The 23,030-nt window shown below is 43.9% G+C and overlaps 1 protein-coding gene and 2 long non-coding RNA genes across 13 annotated transcripts in view; 1 reads left to right on the forward strand and 2 right to left on the reverse strand.

The window, feature by feature from the left end:
- LOC128350055 (multiple epidermal growth factor-like domains protein 6) overlaps window positions 1-23,030 on the forward strand; it is a 339,846-nt gene that overhangs the window by 16,037 nt on the left and 300,779 nt on the right. For all 10 annotated transcript variants that reach the window (XR_008319136.1, XR_008319137.1, XM_053307637.1 and 7 more), the window contains exons 3-4: window positions 2,463-2,575; window positions 2,902-3,006. Coding sequence is in view for 8 of the 10 variants with exons in the window: in XM_053307637.1 (XP_053163612.1) it covers window positions 2,463-2,575; window positions 2,902-3,006 (218 nt within the window). In the remaining 2 variants the exon portion in view is untranslated. The remainder of the gene's footprint in view (window positions 1-2,462; window positions 2,576-2,901; window positions 3,007-23,030) is intronic.
- Window positions 356-8,332, reverse strand: LOC128350059 (uncharacterized). Its single transcript, XR_008319142.1, has 2 exons — window positions 8,216-8,332; window positions 356-4,406 (listed from the first exon to the last, which is right to left on the reverse strand). It is a non-coding gene; the product is annotated as an uncharacterized LOC128350059 (long non-coding RNA).
- Window positions 18,837-22,104, reverse strand: LOC128350056 (uncharacterized). 2 transcript variants are annotated; one of them, XR_008319139.1, is made up of 3 exons: window positions 22,061-22,104; window positions 21,145-21,194; window positions 18,837-19,479 (listed from the first exon to the last, which is right to left on the reverse strand). It is a non-coding gene; the product is annotated as an uncharacterized LOC128350056 (long non-coding RNA). The 2 variants fall into 2 exon arrangements; XR_008319138.1 differs by having other exon boundaries at window positions 22,001-22,104.

Below are 23,030 nucleotides of genomic sequence, written 5' to 3' on the forward strand. Positions count from 1 at the left end.
GGTTTAAAAGTTTGGTTGAACAGGACGGACTTAACTTGGCTCCTAAACAAGAACAGGGACACCTCCCAGGTGAACTTCCCCAGTAAGAGGATTCTACAGTTGGGGTACCATCACAGAGAGGGCTCCGTCTCCAGTTGCTTTTTGACTCTATAGAAGGGCTTCAAGTGATTGATTGCTGGGTAGGTTTGAGGGGAAAGACTGTCCTTCAGATGCCTAGTATCTAGCGTGTTCAGGACTGGTAAATGAGATACAGATATGAGAGGGCAGGCAAATAACTCTTGTGGACTTCCTTGCAAAGCACTTTTTTTAAAAGCCTCTGTCAGAAGCCACATGCAAAAAGAATAACAAAGACCAGTTCAATGTAACTCATTTTTTATCACTCAGATGATGATGTAAAATAGCTTCTCATATGCTTGATTTTGGCAGCATCAAAAACTGGAACAATACAGAGAAAGTTAGCCTGGTAAAGCAGTTTAATAACTGTAAAAAGGTCCCCATCTCAAGCTAAGGGTGTAAAAACCAAAAAACCCAACCCTGTTGTCTCTGGAGGAGAGCACATTTCACCCACCTTTTAGGAACTGCCTTATACAGAGTCAAACCATTGGACCATCTAGCCCAGTATTGTCTACACTGACTGACAGCGGCTTCTCCAGGGTTTCAGGCAGGAGTCTCTCCCAGCCCTAACCAGAGATGCCAGATCGTGAACCTGGGACCTTCTGCATGCAAGCATGCAGATGCTCTCCCATTGAGCTATGGCCATTTCCTAAGGGGAATATTTTACAGTGCTCACATATAGTCACCCATTCCAATGCAAACCAAGAACATCATCCTCATCTAGGGTCCCAAGGTTAGGAGCCCCTATCTTAAGGGGAATGCTATAAAGTGTCTTGTAAGATCATATTCTTCACGTAGGGGTGCAGGTGTAATTGTGAGGTGGCTCGTCCATCCTTCCCCAGCAAGGTGTGTGAAAAGAAACAGCAGTTCTGGGGCAGCTTCTGAGTGAGGCCGACCAAATTTCGGAGAGGCTGGAATGAAAAAGCTGGGCAGAGAACTAAAGCATCTTCAGGTGCAGGACTGTTCTCTAGGAGCTGATGTAACCTGATGCTGACTTGTAGGATTGTTCTGCCATTTATCCTCCATCTAGGGCTCAGTGTGTATATCTGCAAATCAGCCAAATATAACAAAGATACCATAAGCCTCCAGCGATCTCTCCTCCAAAGAAAGCCAATATTCAAGTAGCACTGCAACTCCTGGAACTTCTTCTCACTGCTCAGAAAAGTGGGGAATGAGTGCATTATAAACCTCCTTGTACTGATCTAGAACACAGGTTCAGCGTTAAGTCAAAGCAAAATTGGCATAAGGACATTGGGCACACTCCTGTTCTCCCTTGAGCTTAATAACAAAGCTCTAATTGAATTTAATGAGCAGTATTTCAGCCTTTGAATCACAACACTTAAGAACAGTAATAAGGATCAGAGACATTTAGAGTCAGATTCACTCTACTTTAATCATTTTTCCTTTTATGAGTGCTTTTAAAATGGTATCCTGGGGAACCTTGGGTCCTTTGCTGAAAAGATCAATAATGGCAGGCAAGTTGCCCTGAAAGACAGTTTGTTCATCACTGGCCCTCTCGGACAACTTAAAGATTAAGGAGAGCACACCTAAAACACACCAAGACATCCTATTTGTCAGGCATGATGGTGAGACCAAATGACCAGCAGCTCACCTGTACTGAATGCACCCTGGAACAAACCCCAGGTCTTGCGTCTGTAGCAGGTTCACTGAGAATAAATGGGTAATTGGTGTGCAATGTGTTCCCTGTGGGTAGGAAGTCTGAAAGTCATTGCATTTCTAAAAGTGACAATGCACCTGAAAATCATACTCTAGAAAGGAGTTGCTGTTCGTTTGTTATGTGCTGAATGTGGGCTGTATCTGGTGTCTGAATAACTCTGAAGTAGGACGGTGTGTGCCTATTCTCACAACCAAAAAGCAGGGTAGGAGTCCAGCCTACCATCCACCCAGCCAGGCTCCAAACCATGCTCCTGAGAAACAGTTTTATGTCAACAAAAATGGAGGTCAGAGAAACTCAACCATTCAATTGTGATTGAATCTCTCAATAATAAAGAGGAAGTGATTGTGTGCTGGCTGCAATCTGGGTAGGAGGGTGAAGACCATCTCACCTGGTGTACCCCGCACCGTACTGAGGGTGGAGGAAAAGCATGTCCTGTGCTGTCCTACCCAGATCACAGCTAGCACACAATTGCTTCCCCTTCCTCCCACCTCCATTTTTTCCGACACACAACTGTTTCTTAAGAGTAGGCATGGGGCTTGGCACCTGGCTAGATGCTCTTCCTACTTGCCTTCTGGTTTTGAGAATGAGCCTGTGTGTGGTGGTGGTGGTGGGGAGGGGTACACAGCTTTTTTGATTTCTTGAAATACCTCTTTTTGTTTTTTTAAAAAAGGACTGGCTATTATACAATCTATAAGCAAGTGTACAGCATGGAGCATCACACTGCCTTTAAATGTTGTCCTGGATGGCACAGGAAGAATGATGACGAACCTGGATGCCTGCACTGTAAGTTGCAATTGTCTAATATTGTAGGCTGCTTCCCCTATGGCCTTCTTATGAGTATACATAGTAAAGTCAAGTGTGAAAGTAGCAAATCTGTTCAGAAACAAATATCCTTCAATAAAACTTGTTGGGAAGATGCAGTTAGCTGTAGCTTGCTGGTGCATTTGTTAGCAAATTCAGGTTTGCTGTCATGTAATGTGTGAAAAGTGTTTTTAAAGTGTCTACTTTTTTCGCTTGGCTCTACGGAGTGTGTGTGTTTGCTATTTCAAGCAGGATTTGTAACATTAAAAGTAAAAATCCCAAACGCTGTCTCTTTCCCCCCCCTACAGCACTGTGCTCTGTAGGTACTTGCTTCAATGGAGGGCAATGCTCTGAAGACATATCTCGGGTGTGCCAGTGTTCAGAGGGGTTTCAGGGTTCACGCTGCCAGTATGGTGAGTCAGATCTTCAATCCTTTGTTGCTCTGGAAGGTGTTTCATCAATGTTGTGCCACTTAGCCTAGTGGCATACAATTTCCTTCATAGAGTATAGAAGTCAAATCCACTGGGAGGAATATCTCAAGTCATTGGGCTGCATGTGGAGATTGCATTTGGTTCTGTGATCCATAACAGAGGTTGCCTGTAGGAGGTTCAAGAGTCCTATATTGTGCAATGAGAAATCCAGAAGTGCAGTTTGCAATAACTATGTAGAGTCTCTGCACAATGGTACTTGTTTATACAATCTGTGTCCCAATGTGGGATGTGAGTAGCAAGTTACTGTGTGGGGTCTACTGAGAGTTGCTTTGAATTCATAACTAACACCTGGCTCATTCCTGATCCAGGATTATGTATCACTGGTGTTGAAAGGGAGAAGGAAAGGTGGTACCACATGTCTCAGGCATAAATAACCTGGCCTGGCTTATTTGTCAGGATCAAATTTACATGAAAATCTTTCTTTTTCTCCTGTTCTGGATGGATACTGGGTGGGTGGTCTCATGTAGCTATTTGTGAGCTCCCCAAATGTGAGTGTGGAATCATTCCACAACACGATGGACATTGGTGTAGATTAATGACACTGATGTATGTTCGACATTGGAATGACCTCCCTTCATGTAATCTGGTAGCCAAATTGCATCAGAGACCAGTAGGAGTAATCCTGCCACTGTGGAGTAGAGACTTTGTAGATGTAGGTTGGTATGTTGGAAGCACAGTAACGGAGTTGTGTTTTCATTGACATCTGCACAATGTCAAATTTAGCAAGAGCTTCAGAACTCCCTTTAGCTTCGGCAGGGGAATGTCAAGAGAATCTGAGCCAGCATTTCAAATCTCCAGTTGTAAATGCAGTGATTACCTTAATGTCTAAAGCATAAAGGCATTCCCTGGAGCAGACGAAGCATATGGCATTCCAGGACAGGGAAACGATGGAGCTGCAAAGTCTGGAGTGATAAGGTTAGATTTTGGAATCAAAACAAGATTCTGTGGTGGTTATTTCCTGGGGGGCTGAGCAGAGTGCTGACAAGATGCCATTAAAAATAATGCTGCTTAGTCTGCCATTTCTAGCTCTTTACAACTGGGAGGAGTGTTAACATGGTGGTCTGTGCACTTTCTACTGATTCCTGAGGGTCAGAATGGAATTTCAACAGTCATCACTTCTAGTGCGTGTTATGCACTTGCTGCTATCAAGAGGCTGCCGGGAATTGATCTGTGAAGCAGATACTAGAGATGAGGAAATTCCATTTGGAAGCACTGGTGAGGATCATTCTTGCTCCTCGGAAAGAAATGAGAAGACTGCTGCAACTGTTGGAGAGCTTTAGCAGACATGGGTCTGAGATGCCTTTATTGTGAAGTTGGCAGCTCTGAAGAGAAAAAGGGACATGGTTGAAATTCCTTCTGTATAGAAGATCCCCTTCAAGTAGGGTTAGTTGTCTTAGAACAATAAGATAATGTGCCTATATTTGTGACCCATGCAATTACAGTTCAAGGGTTGATTACAAATGGCACACTCCCATGGAGTGTGAAGAGAGAGCCTGTGCTATACTAGGAATCGTAGTCCTGCTGCTGCAGTTAATTACAATTGATCGCCACAGTCAGATGGTAGAGAAGCACCTACCATAAGTCAGAAGCTGTGAGCACTCCTGTTTTGCTGATTGTGAGTTACAACCAAGGTAGACCACCTGTGCTTGTCTACTAAGTAGGAGCTGGATCAGAAGACTTTTCCTCCAACCACATTCAGCAGCTGGGTACAGGGAGGAGAGCTGGTCTTGTGGTAGCAAGCATGAATTGTTGCCTTTGCTAAGCAGGTTCTGCCCTGGTTTGCATTTGAATGGGAGACTACATGTGAGAGCACTGTAAGATATTCCTCTGAGGGGATGAGGCTACTCTGGGACGAGAACCTACCTGTGTGTGTGCGCAGAAGGTTCCAAGTTCCCTCCCTCACATCTCCAAGATAGGACTGGGAGAGACTCCTGCCCGCAACCATGGAGAAGCTGCTACCAGTCAGTGTAAACAATACTGAGCTAGATGGACCCATTATCTGACTCGGTATAAGGCAGCTTTCTCTGTTCCTATGTATGCTGGATAGGAGGGAGCTCTGCAACCCAGCTGCTGCTTAGCAGACACGTAAGGTGTCTCCTATATTGGTCTCAACTTGCACCTGATCAGTTCCCAAATTAGGATAAGAGGCTCCTTCTAACCTAATCATGATTGTGTGAAGTGCTGTAGTAGCTGCCAGTCGTAGTTGAATGCTAGTTCTGTGGTGGTGGGCTACAGTTTATCTTATTTATGTTTTTATTTAGCATATTTTTATACCGCCCCAAACACAAGTTCTCTGGGCAGTTTACAAGACAATAAAAACAACCAATACAAAGATTAACATATTTCAGCAATTAAAATTTAAAAAATTAAACTATTAAAACACAATTTAAAAATATCTAATTAAAAGCCTGGGTGAAAAAATGCATCTTGACTGCCCTTTTAAAAACTGTAAGAGATGGGGAGGCTCTTATTTCAGCAGGAAGTGTGTTCCAAAGCCTCGGGGCAGCAATGGAGAAGGCCCAGTTGCCAGTAATGTGTTGGGTTTTCATGTCCTGCTCCATGAGAACACACCCAGCTTAGCAGTTATAGTTAACCTTTAACTGTGATCACATGGGTCATAAGAAAAGACCCAATAATTTCTGTTTCCCTGTTAGGTTAAACAGCCCTCCAGTAGTTCAAAATCAATGTACTCTCCTGTTGGATGATTAGAATCTTATTATTGGCCGTGTGAAAATTCTCGTCATTTTTGCTACAAGATTACTGACATTACTGGTTGGTGAATCATAATTCTGGCTGAAAGTGTATTGCACAAGAAGCATCCCCACATTTTGTCTTTTGGAAGAAGGATAAAGATATGAACAAAGGGAAACAGGAATAGAATTGGGGTGTAGCTCAGTGGCAGAGAACCTGCCTTGCATACAGAAGATCCCAGATTCAGCCTTGGCATCTCGAGGTAGAACTGGGAAAGTGGTCTGCAAACTTAGTATCAATCTGTATGAATCTCTGGGGAGCTGCTGCTGGTCAAGTATATGCAATACTGAGCTAGATGGCTCAGTGGTCTAACATGGTATAAAGCAGCTTCAGACGCACCAACTTTAACGTGCCCAAAGACTTTAGCTTGGTAAGCCATTCTAAACTGTGGTTTTATGTTAAGTGTATGGGCAGGTGTGAGCTCTGGCTTGCACACTCCCCCCTCCCACCATACACAAATGAGAGAGAAAGAAGATTTAAAAGTTCTGTTTGCAGTTTGTGACAAACTGCAGTTTTCAGTTCCATCTGAATATAAGAAAATGATTTGTTCAACCAGGATATCAAACCAGAGTTTTTGATGCAAACGGAAAACTAAGCTTTGTTCCAGATAGCAGGGGTGAGGGGCATATTAGGATAGTCCGCCCAAGAAGGTTATTGAATCCAATAGGATTCCGAGATGCCTTGGCAGTATTTAGTGTTGGCTCTGCCAGTGATCCTGTTGATGCCCTGGTGGAGAATTGGAACAGCAAACTCACTAGGGCAGTAGACATGATCGCTCCTAAGTGTCCTCTCTGACCCTATTCAAGACTGGCCCCTTGGTATACAGAAGAACTATAGGTGCTGAAGCAGCAAAGTAGATGGCTGGAGTGCAAGTGGAGAAAGACTCCACTCAAATCTGACAGATGACAACATAGCACATTTGAAGACCTATGCTCAGGCAATATGTGCAGCAAAGAAGTTATTCTTTTCTGCCTGTATTGCATCCGCAAGTTCCCACCCAGTGGAGGAGTTTAGGGTTATGAGAGGGCTAGTACATGCCCCTCCTCCCTTGAATCAGAATTTGGAATGATGAATTACCTGCTATGATGTGTTTAATGAAATTTTTGTGGATAAAGTCTCTCATATTCAGGCCAAGTGAAACTCAGACCCCACAATTATTTCATAGTCAAATGTGGAGGAATCCAGTAACTCCACATATGTGATTAGGCTGGATCAGTTTCAGTTTGTGACTCCTGCTTGGAGTGGTGCAGCCCGCCACTTGTTCTCTTGACATGGCCTATACTATCTGGCAAGACACCTGTCCGACATGGCCTATAGTATCTGGCAAGGTGTTTGTTGTAGAGGGCCTAATAGCTATTATAAATGCTTCTTTGAGGGAGGGTAGAACTTTTTCCTGTCTTAAGGAGGCAATTATTAGGCCCCTTCTGAAGAAGCCTGCTTTGGATCCCTCAAAATTAAGCAACTGTAGGCCTGTCTCCAAACTTCCATGGTTGGGCAAGTTAATTAAGCTGCGTGGCCTCCCAGCTCCAGGCAGTCTTGGAGGAAACAGATTATCTAGACCTATTTCAAACTCATGGGTTTTCAGGTGGGCTATAGGGTGGAGATTGCCTTGGTTGGCCTGATGGATGATCTCCAATGGGGAATTGATGGAGCGAGTGGGCCTCTGTTGGTCCTTTTGGATCTCTCAGCAGCTTTCAATAATATTGACCCTATGGACTACCTGGTTGGGAGTGGGAGGCACTGCTTTACAGTGGTTCAACTTCTGCCCCTTGGGCAGATTCCAGATGGCGTCATTTGGAGATGGTTCTTCAGAACATGAACGTTTATATGGCATCTCCCAGGGCTCCTTACTATCTTCAATGCGTTTTAAATATCTACATGAAACCACTGAGAGAGATCATCAGGAGACTTGGTGCAGGGTGTTATCAATATGCAGATGGCACCCTGTGAGGGCTTGGCCTCAGCTTAACCATCCGTTGCCACCAAAAAGACTTTGAAACCTGTGTGACTGCATAGGCTTTGCAGACACTGAACCCTCTGCCATTTAAAAGCAAGACCAATTCTTGTGGTGTGGTAAAAAGGGCAGGTTGGCATGAGGTGGGACTAAAATAACTGACAGATACCAATAAAATATAGTAAAAATAAGAACATGTGTACTTGAGTTTAAAAGGTTTCAAAAATGCAAAAATTACAGGAACAGTAGATAAAAGATTAGGTTGACGAGTACAAAATACAACTAATCAACTTGTTAGCAATCTGTGCTAAGGCCTAGCAGGTTAGAGTAGGATCAGCTCCCTCACTACTACCTTCCCTAGCAGTTTCTGCCGATCCATCACTGCTAGTGTATTAGCCTTCTGGCTCTCAACCCCCAGCAGCTAACCTCTCTCACACAGAACTCTTCTCCATGTCACAACCTTCCAGTCCTCCTCCTTCCAGCAGCCTCCCCCTTGGCTGTTACACTCTCCCTTATATTCATTTTCAAGGAGATACATTGCCCAATCAGTGAACCTCTTCCCTCAGCCAGCCAGAACTTTCTGTCTCCGCCTGGAGACAACCAGTGGCAACCAATAGCAACACCTTATAACTTTCCCTACAAAACTCTGCATCTGACAGTATTTTTTACCTCAGACAAGGCTGTTAGAAGTTGTTACATTTAACCCTTGCAGAGCCTGGAGTGGACAAAGAACAAGGCAAGTACAAAATAAACTGCAAACCATAGAACAAGGTGGGAAGGGGTTATTCCTTCACACACCGAAATCTATTTCTCCATAGCAACATCTAAATGCCTGCCTGGGGAAAGTGATGAACTGTATGAAGAATAACAAACGTATCAAAATAAGATTGTGGCACTTACTGTGTGAAGGGTCGAAACTCCGGAGGCAGTTTTGATCTGCTGGTTGTGGATGGGGTTTTGATCTGCTGGTTGTGGAAGGAACAGGTATGCAGTTTTGGAGTGCTTTTAGACCCAAACATCTCCCTGGTGTCTCAGGCTGAGGCAGTGGCCGAGGTTCTTTCTATCAGCTTCAGCTAATACGCTATCTGCATCCGTTTCTTGAGATAAACTACCAGAACAGTGGTACATATGCTGGTAACCTCCAGACTCGACTGCTGCAATGCAATCTATGTGGGGCTGCCTTTATACATAGTCAGGAAACTGCAATTAGTACAGAATGCGCCAGCAAGGTTGTTCTCCGGGTCATCTCAGAGAGATCATATTACTCCCATATTCAAAGAACTACACTGGCTACCAGTATGCTTACGGTCAAAATACAAGGTGCTGGTTATCCTCTCTAATAAAACGCTTGGTGTCCGTCCGTGGACGGACACCAAGCGTGCGTTCGTGCCTCAACTGTTCTGAGCATGCTCAGAACAGTCCAAGAGAGACACGACCGCCAGCACCCGGCGGCCATGTTGGGCGGCCACAAACGGCCGCCCCGAAGAAGCCGGGACTGCGGAGGAGGGAGAGACTGGCTGAGGCGGCGGCAGAGCTGCCGCCTCGGCCATTAGCGGCGGCAAAGGACCGAGCGCCAGGAGCCACCAAACATCTTGGGTGGCCAGAAAGAGCCGCCCCAGGAAGACAGGAATGGGCCCGGGCAGCGGAGGGCCCGGCCAGAGCCGCGGGCCGCGGCGGGTGGCGGGCCCGCCAGAGCCCTGGGTGGCTGGCCCGGCCGGAGACACGGGCCGTGGTGGGTGGCAGGAGGGGGAATGGCGGCGGGGGTCCAGACCGGCCCAGGGAGACGAAAATGCTGCCGCTGCCGAAGTCCCACCCTCCCTCCCTCCCAACTTCCGAAACCACCTTACCCCGGCCCGTGAAAGTTGAGGAAAGGAAGAGCTCAATTGAAGAGGGAAAGAGGAGCTCGCAAGCAGTGCTCCTCCCTCTACAAAGGCTCTGCCCGAACTGGCGCTTTAGGCGGAAAGGACGCAAGAGGCGTCCTTTCCGCCCCAAGCGCCAGTTCGGAAAGAGGCTTTGTAGAGGGAGGAGCACTGCTTGCGAGCTCCTCTTTCCCTCTTCAATTGAGCTCTTCCTTTCCTCAACTTTCACGGGCCGGGGTAAGGTGGTTTCGGAAGTTGGGAGGGAGGGAGGGTGGGACTTCGGCGGCAACGGCGGCGGCAATACTTTAAAAAAAAAAAAGGAGAGGAAAAGGCTAGCGCCCGTTATTATAACGGGCTTCAAAATACTAGTAACCTATAAAGCCCTAAACAGCTTAGGCCCAGAGTATTTAAGGGAATGTCGTCTTCACTATGAGCCCTGTTGCTCACTGAGATCATCCAAAGAGGTTTGTCTGCAGTTGCCGCCAGCTGGGACTGGAATGTCCTCCCTGCTGAAATCCCCATCTGACAACTTTTAAAAAGTCTTTAAAGACACATTCACCCAAGCTTTTTAACCTGGCTTTTAAAAGGTTTTTATTTCTGTTTTTTAAGTTTGTTTTGCTGTAAACCGGAAATGGAAGTTTGAGTGTGTGTACAAATATAACTAACAAACTGCCTTAGTAGGAGCGTCTAAGGGATATGGCGGTTGCTCAATTGTAGAGCATCTGCTTTGTGTGCAGAAGGTTCCAGATTCAATCCCTGACATCTCCAGATAGAGCTGGGAAAGACCCCCAAGTTATAAGATAAGATTAGTGGTTGAAGATTACTGGCAAAGATGTAGGGTAAAAAAATGTATGTGGGAAACTTTCTTTACCTTATTTTTCCATGAAAAGTTCAAATTCTAAAACTTCTACTAGATTACTTGAAAAATCTCCGATAGCGTAAGGGGAAACTATGTAGTTAAAAGAACCCCACACACCACCATATTAAATAGGTCAAATAATGTCTGATCACAGCAGTCTATTTAAGGCATCAGGAAAATTTGTATGGTTCTTTAGAAAAGAATTAATGCAAATTTTATGCAAATGAGCCATACATCTGCATGGGAAATTTTCTGAAAATTCACATCACTAATTACTGGTCTACATGTCCATACAGATAAGCTATCAAAAGTTTCTTGTCCTGGCACCATGTCTTGAGAAAATTTTTGTGTGTGAGGGAGACATGTAGAGGGAAGGAATGGATTGAATTGGTTTCCTCGCTGCCAAGTGTGTTGGAATGTGTATTTTTGAAAAATATTCTAACCTGGATAGTTTCTTACTTGATCTCTGGGCATCCATGCCTGCTACTGACTGTATTGGGAAGAAAAAATGGTGAGCAGCTTTGTGAAAACTAAGCTATTATTAATGCATTACATCGAACTGTGGCATAGAAGGCTTTTAACAGTTCACCGACATGACTAAGGACAGCCCAGGGATATCATAACAATCTGTAATAGGGAACTATTCCCTTGCAATTTGCAAGATAAAGTCTAATGACTCCCTAAGAGATATCATAGCATATTGTACAAGCCTGCAATGTGAGGCTATTTCAGTGCCAGGGTTATCTTGGTTATGATTCATAGAATAAAGTTTGCAGAACAGTGATTAGAAGTACCCTACTTACACACTTTTGCATTTCATCAATTTTTTTCTACTTTGCCAACAGTAGTAGCAGTTAAATATTTCTTAAATATTGGGGGTGAGGTGTCCACAGGCATGATGAGAAATTACTAGAGATTCATTAGCAGATTGAGGTGTGCATGAGGTTTTTGGTGTTTAGTTTTATATATATTTTAAAATTGGCTGTCTTGTCTTGAAACAGACACTTTGCTTAAGTAAATTTGAGCTCAACAGTGGAAAACTATCTTGCTGATCATTTGCCTAGTAATGTTGTATGTACACAAACTGTGCAGATGACACTGCATGAAAGTAAGCCCATTGGAAATGATGGGATTATACTTGTGTAACATTTGCACAACTTACATACATGCAACTTTACTGGACTGGCATAACCATGTATGGTCTGTCAGCGCTTTCCTTTCAGAAGCAGGAAATACAAACCTGGTTTGCTTTTAAAGGGTGAAAGCTTTATCATGTGAACTCTTGAAAAACAGAAATAAAATTATACCAAGATCTGGCCCAGCAGTAAAAGCCTAAGAAATCAGGTGTGTGGAGGGGGGAAGTAGTGGTTTTTTCTTACTATTTTTTTTTTTTAAAGAATGCTTCTGGTGGAAGTACTGCTGAATTCAGAGCTTATAATGTGAGGTCACACTTAGATTATGCATACCTCCTAATTGAGGTATTTTTAAAATATGAAAAAATGTCATTTAAAAAAGCAAGGTATATAAAAACATCCTTTATCCTTGTGCATTACAAATCATTGTGCATGGTGGTAATGAAGTCTAAGGACACAACCTTCTTCTAATCTAGAGGGACAACAATGTGTGTTGCAGTAAAAATAAAGTCTTGTGGCAGCTTAAGGGCAAACGAATGTTAGTTTTTAAGTTGTCACTCAATTCTGTTTGCTTTGCCTGACAATCTGTAGGGTTCTAACACAGTGTAAGAACATTATAACAATACATGGTAGGCCTGTGCAAATTTGGTTTTGAAAATTCAGATATCATCCAAAATTGTCCCACATCAGTAAAATTCGGTGAAACAAACTGGATCAGTAATGTTGGAATTCTGAAATTAAATTTGGAAATCCAAGGCTCTCCGTGGTCTCCCAGGCTGAGGTGATGGTAAGAAGTGCCTTCTATCAGCTTCAGCCGATATGCCAGCTGCATCCGTTTCTTGAGATGAATGACCTCAAAACAGGGGTACATCTGCTGGTAACCTCCAGACTGAATTACTGCAATACGCTTTATGTGGGGCTGCCCTTGTATGTAGTCCAGAAACTACAGTTGGTCCAGAATGCGACAGCCAGGTTGATCTCTGGGTCATCTCGGAGAAACCATATAACTCCTATATTGAAGGAGCTACACTGGCTGCTGATTTGTTTCCGGGCAAAATACAAGGTGTTGGTTATAACCTATAAAGCCCTAAACAGCTTGAGCCTTGGGTATTTAAGAGAATGTCATCTTCGTCATTAACCCCACCGCCCACTGAGATCATCTGGAGATGTCCATTTGCATTTGCCACCAGCTCGTCTGGTGGCCACTCAGGGATGGGCCTTCTTTGCCGCTGCCTCGAGGCGTTGGAATGCACTCCCTAGTGAAATAAGAGCCTCCTCATCTCTGACAGCTTTTAAAAAGTCTTTAAAGATGCATCTGTTCACCCAGGCTTTTAAGTAATGTTGTTTTAATGGTTTTAATGCTGTTCTAAAATATTATTTAAATTTTTAAAAATTGTTGTAATGTGTTAAACTTTCTTTTTGTTTTAACTAATGTTTTACTTTGTTTTTATTTTGTTGTAAACCGGCCAGTGATATAAGTTTTGGGCGGTATAAAAATGTTAAATAAACAATAAGATAAATAATACTTCAGAATTTTGTAACTTGCAAAGTGGCATCTCTCCCCCCCACCTTAGAGGTAAAGGGTGTGTGTGTGTGGGGGGGATCATTGGTTGGTCTCTTTGGTCTCCCCAGTTGCAGAAGCCAGAAGTGCACAGTCAGTAAAAGTGAAAGTACTTTGAATGTTTCTGCTTCTGTGGTTAGAAAGAATTTCTCACTTTTTCTTTCTAGCCATTAAGGGATTAAAAGGTGTGAAGTCCATTTAAACCCTTTAAAAAGGTCTGCCTCTTCCTGCAATAGGGAAGAAAAATAAAAGGAATGAACTTTTCCCTCCACTTGGGGGTGGAATGATGGTCCAAGGAGGGCCTTCAGATCCAGAACTTGTAAAGTTCTTTCAAGCTAGATTTGGCCATTTTAAAACACATTTTTAAAAACTCACCAGAAATAACAGAATTGACCAATTAGATTCAAATCCACTATAGGGGACCCTGACCTCCTTCCCCACATGTATGGAAAGTTTCAAGGCTCTAGGAACAACATCTGTGATGTCTATGAACAATATGGTTTTTTAAAAAATATTTCCCCATTGACTGCTGGGGTGGGGGGAGGAGGAATCTGAATTAAAGTTGAGATTCGCATTCCAAATCCAATCCAAGAACCAAAATCACTAGAGCTGATAGATTCCAAATCTGAAATTGTCAGAGTCGCATCAGGTTGAATCCAATATTTTTGAATGGCCACAAGCCTACTAAACAGTGCAAGTTAGACTTGGGTATTGAAAGAAAAAGTGTTTTGGGGGTAATAGTCAGTCACGTGTATGCACCCCCTGCCCCCCTGTCCTATGGCATGATTTCGCTGCTGTGGTGAATGAACTGTTCGTTCACCACATGAATGAACTGTTGACTGTGCCCAGCTCTTCCTGCACACAATCATGTTAGGAACAGGATGTGTTGGTTTCTCCTCCTGGCAATATGTATGTTGGCTCCTCTTGTGTCTGGCTGTACTTCCATGCAACAGGGCATTGGTCGGGGGAAATAGAGCGCCTGCCCCCAGCTGCCACAGTGCTGGTGCTTGCAGGCTCTTGTACCTGCTTCTGCTGCACCTCTCTTCTGCAACTCAATGTGTTAATTGTCCATGTCTGTGTGCCTTTTTCTTGGCTTCCTGCACAAGTAAACCAGCCAATTGGACTTTCTGCTGGGGATTTCAGCAGCCATCAAAGTTCCATTCATTTCCTCTTCTGGTCTGTACCATACAACATTAGCTGAGATACCAGTGGCACGCATCACTGGTTGGAAATTAAACCCACCCAGGGCTAGCATGACCTTATGCTGCTGAAGATATTGCTCTGGTTCATACAGTCATTTGAATCTAAGTTAAATGTGGGTTACCAGCATTAGCATTATTGTGTGAAGATACACCAAGGTGAGAATCTCAGTATTTTTCTCAGGCCATAAACCAGCTTGGTATAGGTTCATACAATCATGCTAATATCTTTAATCCACATTCAGTATTCCCTGTAACAGGGATTCCCAGTGGTTCTTAACTAACTACAATTCCCATAATCCCAATCAAGACTTGAGTTCAAACCCCCATTCAGCTATGAAACTCACTGGGTGACTCTGGTCCAGTCATGTATCTCTCAGCCTAATTCGCCTCACAGGGTTCTGAGGATAAACATAACCATGTGCACCACTCTGGGATCTAGGGAGGAAGGAAAAAAAAAGTAAAAATCCATACATAAAGGCAACTGTAGCTGAGAATGCTGGGATCTGTAGTCAACAACATCTAGGAATCTCTGTTACAAGTAGCACTGCCCACACTCATTTATTTCTATACCATCTGATATATGCATCTCTAGGCAGTGTATAGAGTTAAAACAGAGTAGAAACAATTAAAATTTACAAGACAGATTAAACCTAGTTTTGAATGATTGTGTGAACCAGGTGGTTATCTAAGGATTTGAGCAAGTATACAATGCATGTAACTAGAGAAGGGGTTCTGTGGGGAAGCAAGCAGGGTTATTCTGTTCCCTCTTTGTGCTCGGTTGGGAAGTTTCTACAACCCAGTCCTTTTCTCCTTTGCTTTATTTTGTTTGGCATGACCGGGCTTATTCACACAGCAGCTATCCATGTTAGAAATGGGAATATAAATGTGCCAGCGAACAATAACTTAATGTAGTATCTGAAAATAACTGTGATATCAAATGATAGTATAAAATACCCTTCCAGAAGAGGTGCACTGTAAAAAGGCCATAAAGATAAATGCCTTGTGATACCTTAAAGACTAATACACTTTTTGTGGGATAAACTCCTTGTAGATCAGTACTAAGGATGTGCATGAACTGATTTTTTCATTTTGATTTGTACCCGAATCAAATCACTCTTGATTTATTTTGGGACCAAATCTCCCCAGATTCAATTTGTACCCAAATTTTCCAAATCAATTTGGGGTAAAAAAAGGGGTCCCGGGTGCAAAAGAGTGGGGTGGGTTGTAGAGCCACATGGGTGGAAGCTACCACCCAAATTTCAAAGAAATTGGGCAAAGGGGTGACTTTTAAAGAATTTCTGAAGTTTGCACATCTAAGTTCCCCCCCATAGGGAATAATGGGAAATTCCAGCAGCCCTCTAACTCCACTTGGGAGGCACCAGGGTGGCTCAGAGTGGGATATGGTGTAGTGCATATAGGGTGCCAACCACCCCCCAAAACAACAAGCCCATGGGGCACTGGCTTTTGTTGTTTCTGAGGTGTTCTTCTGAGAGTAGATTCTCTGGTAGGAAATCAACTCTCATTCCTACTAGAGAATCTACTCTCAGAAGAACAGCTCCGAAACAACAAAACCCAGTGCCCTATGGGCTTGTTGTTTTGGGGGTGGTTGGCACCCTGTGTGCACTACACCACCACTCCCAAGTGGTCCCCAAGTGGAGTTATGAGACTGCTGAAATCCCCATTATCCCCTATGGGGAAAAAACTTGGGTGCGCAAACTTCAGAAATTCTTTAAAAGCCACCCCTTTGCCCCATTCCTTTGAAATCTGGGTGGTAGCAGGCACCCATTGGAGCACTACCGCCTGACCTACTCTTCTGCTCCTGAAACCCCCTTTCTGCCCCAAAGACATGCCAACTTCAAAAATAATTTAAAAATCACCCCTTTGCCCAATTCCTTTGAAATCTGGGTGGTAGCTTCCTTCCATCCATTGGGCACTACTACCCACCACAATCCACTCTGGACCACCCTGGTCCCCCTCCCTGGGGAGTTATAACTAAGGCTGCCAAAATCCCCATTATTCCCTATGGGGAAAGCCTTAGACACACCAACTTTAAAAATTACCCCTTTGCCTAATTTTTGAAATTTGGGTGGTAGCTTGCACCCATTGGGAACTACCACCCAACCCACTTTGGCCACAAAATAGAGGTTCTAATCTGGGGTGATTTGTTTTGTACCCGAATCTGGGCAACTGAGGACAGGGTGATTTGTCTACAGATTTGGGTACAAATCGTTTTGCACCCAAATCGTTTTGCACATCCTTAGTCAGTACCTACTTCATCCTCTGTTTCATGCCACTTATAGAAATGGTCTCTTGCCTATGGAAGCTCATGCCACAATAAATAGATTAGTCTTTAAAGTGCCACAATGTGTGTGTGTTGTAATAGACTGGCATTGCTACTCCTTTACAGCTTATCTATACAAGTAATAAAATTCCACAAGGCAGCATCGTTTAGTTCAGTGTACTTGAAGGTGGGAGAGTGTAAATAGTGAGAAGTTGTGCTGGTGTGTATCTTCCACATTTCTTATAGGCTTTTTGACACAACGGAGCCCCTTACCCTTCAAGAGGTTAATGACAATATCATGCTCAAATATAACCCAAATCCAAAACTCATCTCTGCCCCCCGCCCCCCCCCCCCCCCACAATTGCTTGTCTGTTGCAGGGAATGCAGACAATCTGCGCAGCATGGCATGGAGCTCCGGAGGCCGGAATATTGCTTCCTGGCCTTCGATATCCCACAATGCATCGTGTGACACATGTGATGCATTCTGTGTGGGGGGGGTTCCCCCAGAAGACGGGAGCTCTAGATGCCCGTCTCTGTGTGCAGCCTGGCTGGAAATTGCCCGAGCCCCGCAAATAAGCAGGAAGCTCGGGTTAAAGGAGCGCTCACTCCCTTAACCTCTGCTAAAAGCTGGGTTAAAAAGCCGGGCTACACAATGCTGCTCTATTGGGATCAGGCCCGATGCCGGTGGTTCTCACACGCAGCCTAACTCAGGCTGGGCTTCCCTAACCTGGGTTGGGCTGTGTATAGTTGAACAGCCTAATTATATACTATAAATAATTGTCTCCAGCTCTTCTGAGTATGGTACTTGCCTGCAGAGAGGAAAGTTGTACCTGGGGAGTTTCTGAATGGCGACTGATTTAGGTGGGTGGGCATGTCTGTAGAGCATGCCAGCGTGGGGGCATGTTTACCAGCACCTCTGTAGTTGAACAGGCCTTGGGCTCTTTTAAAAAATAATAATTTAGCTCTTGCATCTCTGAAACAAGATCAGACCTTGGCACTCAGTATCATAGGCCAGTCTGAGTCCTGTGATTAACTAGTGAAACCAGCTTCATTAGCTGGGAAGCCATACTTCCTCCAAATAACAAATGATGTTTAACCTTTTAATTGAGAACCCAGCAGGGAGAGGAAAGGACAGACAAAATCACCATCCAGTCTCGTCTGATCAGGAGAAGAGCGATGACCAGGCTATGAGATGGTTTATAAGCTGAAGGAAATCACAAACTAACTGTTAAACACAAGTGCATGCACACCCCAGTTACGAGTAAGTGATTGTGCAGGCTCTTTTGGTCCAGCTCTTGAAATGGTATCTGTTAGGCCACGTTGGGGGCCATTACGGTATAGTACTAGTTAACTATCATCAATAAATGTGCAAAAGAGACCTCAGTTTTACAAGAGCTAGTTCTAGAAGTCTGATTTCTAAACTGTTTGTGAAATCCAACTAATAAGCATTCATGACAAAATCTCAGCAATAACTGGCACATAATCAAAATCCACAGCAGGATGCTCAAATATCCCTCCAAGTATTCCCCCCCCCACCCCCGGTAAAATTTTAACTGAATTAAAGTTTTTGAAAATGCATGTCAGCATATTTTTGAAGCCTCTGACTTGAACGGTTTCCAAAAAAAGGACAGATATATTAATGTAACTGCAGTAAAGCTATTCCTTTTGACAAGAGTGATACAGTTTATACTGTCAACTCTCTCTTTCTCAGTAACCTTGATATAAGTTTCTATCTATCAAACATATTTTTATACCTCCCAAAACATATGTTCTCTGGGCAGTTTACAAAACAATAAAAAGATTAACACATTTCAATATTTAAAGTTTAAAAAGTTAACTATTAAACACAATTAAAACAATATCCATCCCTTCAAAACAGCCCTTAAAAAAGAGCACTTGCTAGGAGGTGGCAATGTCGAAATGCTTGTGGTTATATACTTGACCTTCTGGAAGAGTTAAAGTGACAGTGGGAACTGGACAAGAATGTCTGTGTACTGTATTCCTAACCGGGGAGCCAGAAGCTTACCAAGAATTGACTGGAACATGGAGGATGATATTGAAGATGCTTCTGCCTGGCGACTGTCTTGAACAGCACAAAAAACGAAGCCCATAAAGCTACTGTACTGATTGCCAAATCATAATGAAAATGCAGTGTCATTGCCATTATTTATTTAATGAAAAATTAGCTTGAGAAATCTCAGCAGGTTTCAGACGCATCCATTGTGCTGCCGAAAAGGAACTTAAGTCCAATCCTGCTGTACGTGGCAATAGGGTCGTCTCTTTGTTTGTTTTTTGTTCTTAACTGAGCTAGATTCTATCTGCAGTGAAAATGAAGAGGCATCTGGGTATATCTTATGACATGCAGACAAATCATTGAGTGCCAGCAGTGGAATTAAAATGGCTTGACTCATCTTCCTCCATTGCTTTCCTCATTGAGCTCAAGGGGATCTCCTGCTAACAACTAAACAATTTCCAGTGGGGGATGCATCTTCCTTCTTATCCTGCCAGGACTCTTCTGCCTCTTAACAGGTGCATGACTAGTAGATATCCAGTCAGCACAGCTAGCCAATTATTTAATGTCCATGCTGTGAAAAGCTGCCACTGTTGGATTTCTCCTCTTCATGCAGCTGCTAAAGCACCTAGCAGGAAATAGGTAAGTTACTGGCAAAGCTACTTCCTGCCATAGATACGTTGCTTTTTCTTCTTTTGGGCAGGGCTCTGGTGGTTTTTATAGCTGTGTGGGAGGAAGAACTTCAGGGGGTGCAGCTTTTCAAGGGCATGGAGAAGAGAAAATCCTAGAAGAGAAAATCTAAATGTGAATACATCATATGTGAATAGGCTTATCTAGCAAATATATTGCTAACTCTCAACAATGGGGGATGGGCTTCATGCTTGCAATGGTTTTATTGGCTGAATATCTTTTGGTTCTAGACTTATTTCATACATTGTATGTGTTTACAGGTGTCTGTGCACCTGTGCATTTTGTGTGAATGTCTGTAGAAACATAAATTTTTAGACTGAACCTGGGTCCCAATTCATTCAGATACAGAATATAGATAAATTGGTTTTAAATGGGTGTGGGTGTGTGTGTATATAGAGAGAGAAACTCTTGGTGGTTTTAACTTGTATATTGTTTTTTACTGCTCTTAACCACCTTAAGTGGTACAGCAGGGAAATGCTTGACTAACAAGCAGAAGGTTGCCAGTTCAAATCCCTGCTGGTATGGGAAACACCTACATTGGGCAGCAGCGATATAGGAAGGTGCTGAAAGGCATCATCTCATACTGCTTGGGAGGAGGCAATGGTAAATCCGGGCAGGGGGAAGGGGGCGGTGCAGATTATCTGTGCCCAGCTAGTTTAATGATGATTTCAGTAAGTGAAATACTCTGTGTGTTGAACATAATGTATGAATAACTGCACATGCACACAGATCTGTACTTATACACAGAACTTTACCTGAACGCAGATTGTGTGTCAAACAATGTATGAATAGAGCTTCTAACATGATCAGTTGCATACAGAGAAAGTGTTCAAGGTTGCTGTGTGTTGTTTCTAAGAATTATGGCCCTGTATGTATGTGGCTGTAGCTTGATATAAAATTTGTGGAGCACTTAAAGAAGTTTCCCCCCACCACTAATGCAATATAGCCACTTCATGAATTAGTTCTTTCTCATATCTATAAAAAGGGGTGAGGGGGAGGGAGGCAGGAAGAATGAAGCTTTGACACTCTCAAATGAAAACTCTAACGGCAGATTGAAAAATCATTGCCTAGTTCCTGCCCAGATGTGACAAGGTATTAATCCACACATCTTGACAAACTGCCCTTGAGCACCTGAACTTTGGAGCTATTAGCGCTGAGCGACAGATAGACAGGCAGGAGAACAGCAAAGTGCAGAACAGATGTGACAAAAGTAAATGCACTCAAGAATTACCAGTTGAAAACAAATGCATCCTTAATGCCTGGGATGGAAGAGGCTGTTTACTTTGCAGGCTGGGGGAAGTGGGGCTAAGCGGGGGAAAAAGTGATTCTCTCCAGCTACTGGCACTTGCAATGATTAGATAAGTGGGGATGTAAATGCAGCAGGAGATGAGCAGAAAAACAAGGTGGGTTTTACTGCAATAACCATTAGAGTGTATGTGTGGGCTGGGGGATACATGACTACATGTGTCTTGCAGTACCCATATGCCTTGAATCCCTCACACACAGTGAAGGGATAGCATCAAAGCCAGAAGAACCAGTTGGGAAGGGCTGGCTTGCCTGGAACAAACCAGGAGTTCAGGAAGAGCATGGGTTCAAATGTAGCATGAACTTAGGGTGGAGCATTACTAGGGGTGACAAGCCAACTTTAGTTCCTGGAAACATCTATGTTTCCCATTGGAGGGAACACGTGGTTCCTGGCATAGAGCAGGTTCACAATAACAGGCAACTGATTGCATCAGTTCCACCTTATTTGACTGACCTTGTACTGTTGCTCTGGGAAGCTCTGATCTACAGCACCTTCAAGGGCAACTGAAAAGCATGGAAAGTACAGATATTTTGTGTTCCTCCCTGCAGTGGTAGATGATAAAGTTCTACTTGGATACAATGAAAAAGTTGTAAGGGACAAAAGCCTTTCTACTCAGACCAGCTCACGAGAGGGGAATGACTTCTAAGTCATCCCTGCTGAGCTGCCTGGGTGGGTTCCTCATAAAACTAATTTATTTTTCTGGTAGGTTATTTTGCTGCCACGAAGCACCCCAAGTTTTTAGAGATTGGTCCACCTGGGCTAGAGTGCTTTAGTCCAAGTTTCTCTCTTTGCCTTATTGGTGGGCAAATATAAAACACACACACGCACAAAAAAAACACCGGTTCTCCATGTGCATGCCTGCCCATGGTGAGAGTTAGTGATAGCTGGCTTGCTGTCCGTTTGGAGACAGTTTACACTTTTTATTTTATTTATACCCCTCCCAAACTTATGTATCTGGGCAGCTAAGCCCACTCTCCCCACTGACCTGCCTCAGAGAAAAACAATGTATTAAATTGCTATATATTAGTTGGTCTTGGGCTTCAGCTTTTTGGTTGCACTTAGAAACACTTAGTTGGTTACAAGAGTACTCAGAACATGCAGATTTTTTAAGATTTTTAAAGATTTTTAAGATTTTTTTTTTTAAGGCGGCACATAGGTAATCCAGTTACTCAGTTACAGGAAAAGAGAAACTTGGGTATGCAAAGCAACACACACACAACTTCTAATGCAAGTCTTACTGAAAATACTTTCTCTTGCTCTAAACTTCCAAACCCACCAGTCTTGGCTTCCCTTCCCACTTGAATCTTACCAAAACCCTGGTGAGAACAAGCCCCCTGCAATTCTGTCTCACAAGAATTTGCAGACTCACTCCAAGATAACTTGACCAGACTCCATTGTTCCCCCTCACCTGGGTCACCCTTTTCTTCTTCCCAACAGCCCCCAGGAGCCCTTTTGACTTGCCCCACCTGTAAATCAATTGGTCTCCATTCTGTCAATCAAGGTCAACTACTCCCCCCCCCCATTAACTCTATCAGTGCTGGCTGGCTGTCCACTACAGAAGTGTAAGACACTTTTGCTTCCTGTTCCTCCTCCTCCTCCTGTCCAGATAGGAGCTCCGAAGCAGCACTGGGGAGGAGAGCTGCTCTTGTGGCAGCAAAATGACTCCTCCCCAGACAAAGCAGGGTCCACCTGCTTTCCATTTGGTTGGGTGACTACATGTGAGCACTGTCTGCTGTAAGAAATTCCCCTTAGGGGATGGGGTTTTTGCTCAGTGGTAGAGCATTGTTCCCTGGCATTTCCAGGTAGGGCTAGGAGAAAGTCCTGCCTGAAATGGAGAGCCGCTGCCAGTCCGTGTAGACAATACAAAGCTAGATGGACTAATTGTCTGACTCAATTGGCAACTTCCCATGTTCCTATGTAACTGTCTGGACTGCATAAGAGCAAAAAGTCTTGAAACTTCCTGCTAGTAGAAGGAAGTGGGTAAGACTGGGGTGGTGCAGTGAGACACCTATATGTGTTATTATCTGAGCTGAAAAGGAGAGGGAGAGTCTCTGTGCGTGCTGCTGCTTCAGCTCTGCCCACCTGTACCCAGGCCGCACCTAGGTATTTTTGGCGCCCGGACCTTAGGCTGAAGGGCTTCAGAGGCCTCCCTGTGAGGCCCCCTTTTATTTATACATACATATTGACACCGCTGCCTGGCCAGCACTGCTCACCTGCTCCACTTCACTCACCCTCTCCCCGCCTCACTGGCAGTGGGTCTCTTCTGCCTGCAGACTGGCCTCCTTTGGCCTGCCGAACGGCCTCCTCTGTCTGTGCATGTGCATGGTAGGAGTTATGGA

This window comes from Hemicordylus capensis, chromosome 3 (genome assembly GCF_027244095.1).
Source record: "Hemicordylus capensis ecotype Gifberg chromosome 3, rHemCap1.1.pri, whole genome shotgun sequence".
NCBI lineage: Eukaryota > Metazoa > Chordata > Lepidosauria > Squamata > Cordylidae > Hemicordylus > Hemicordylus capensis.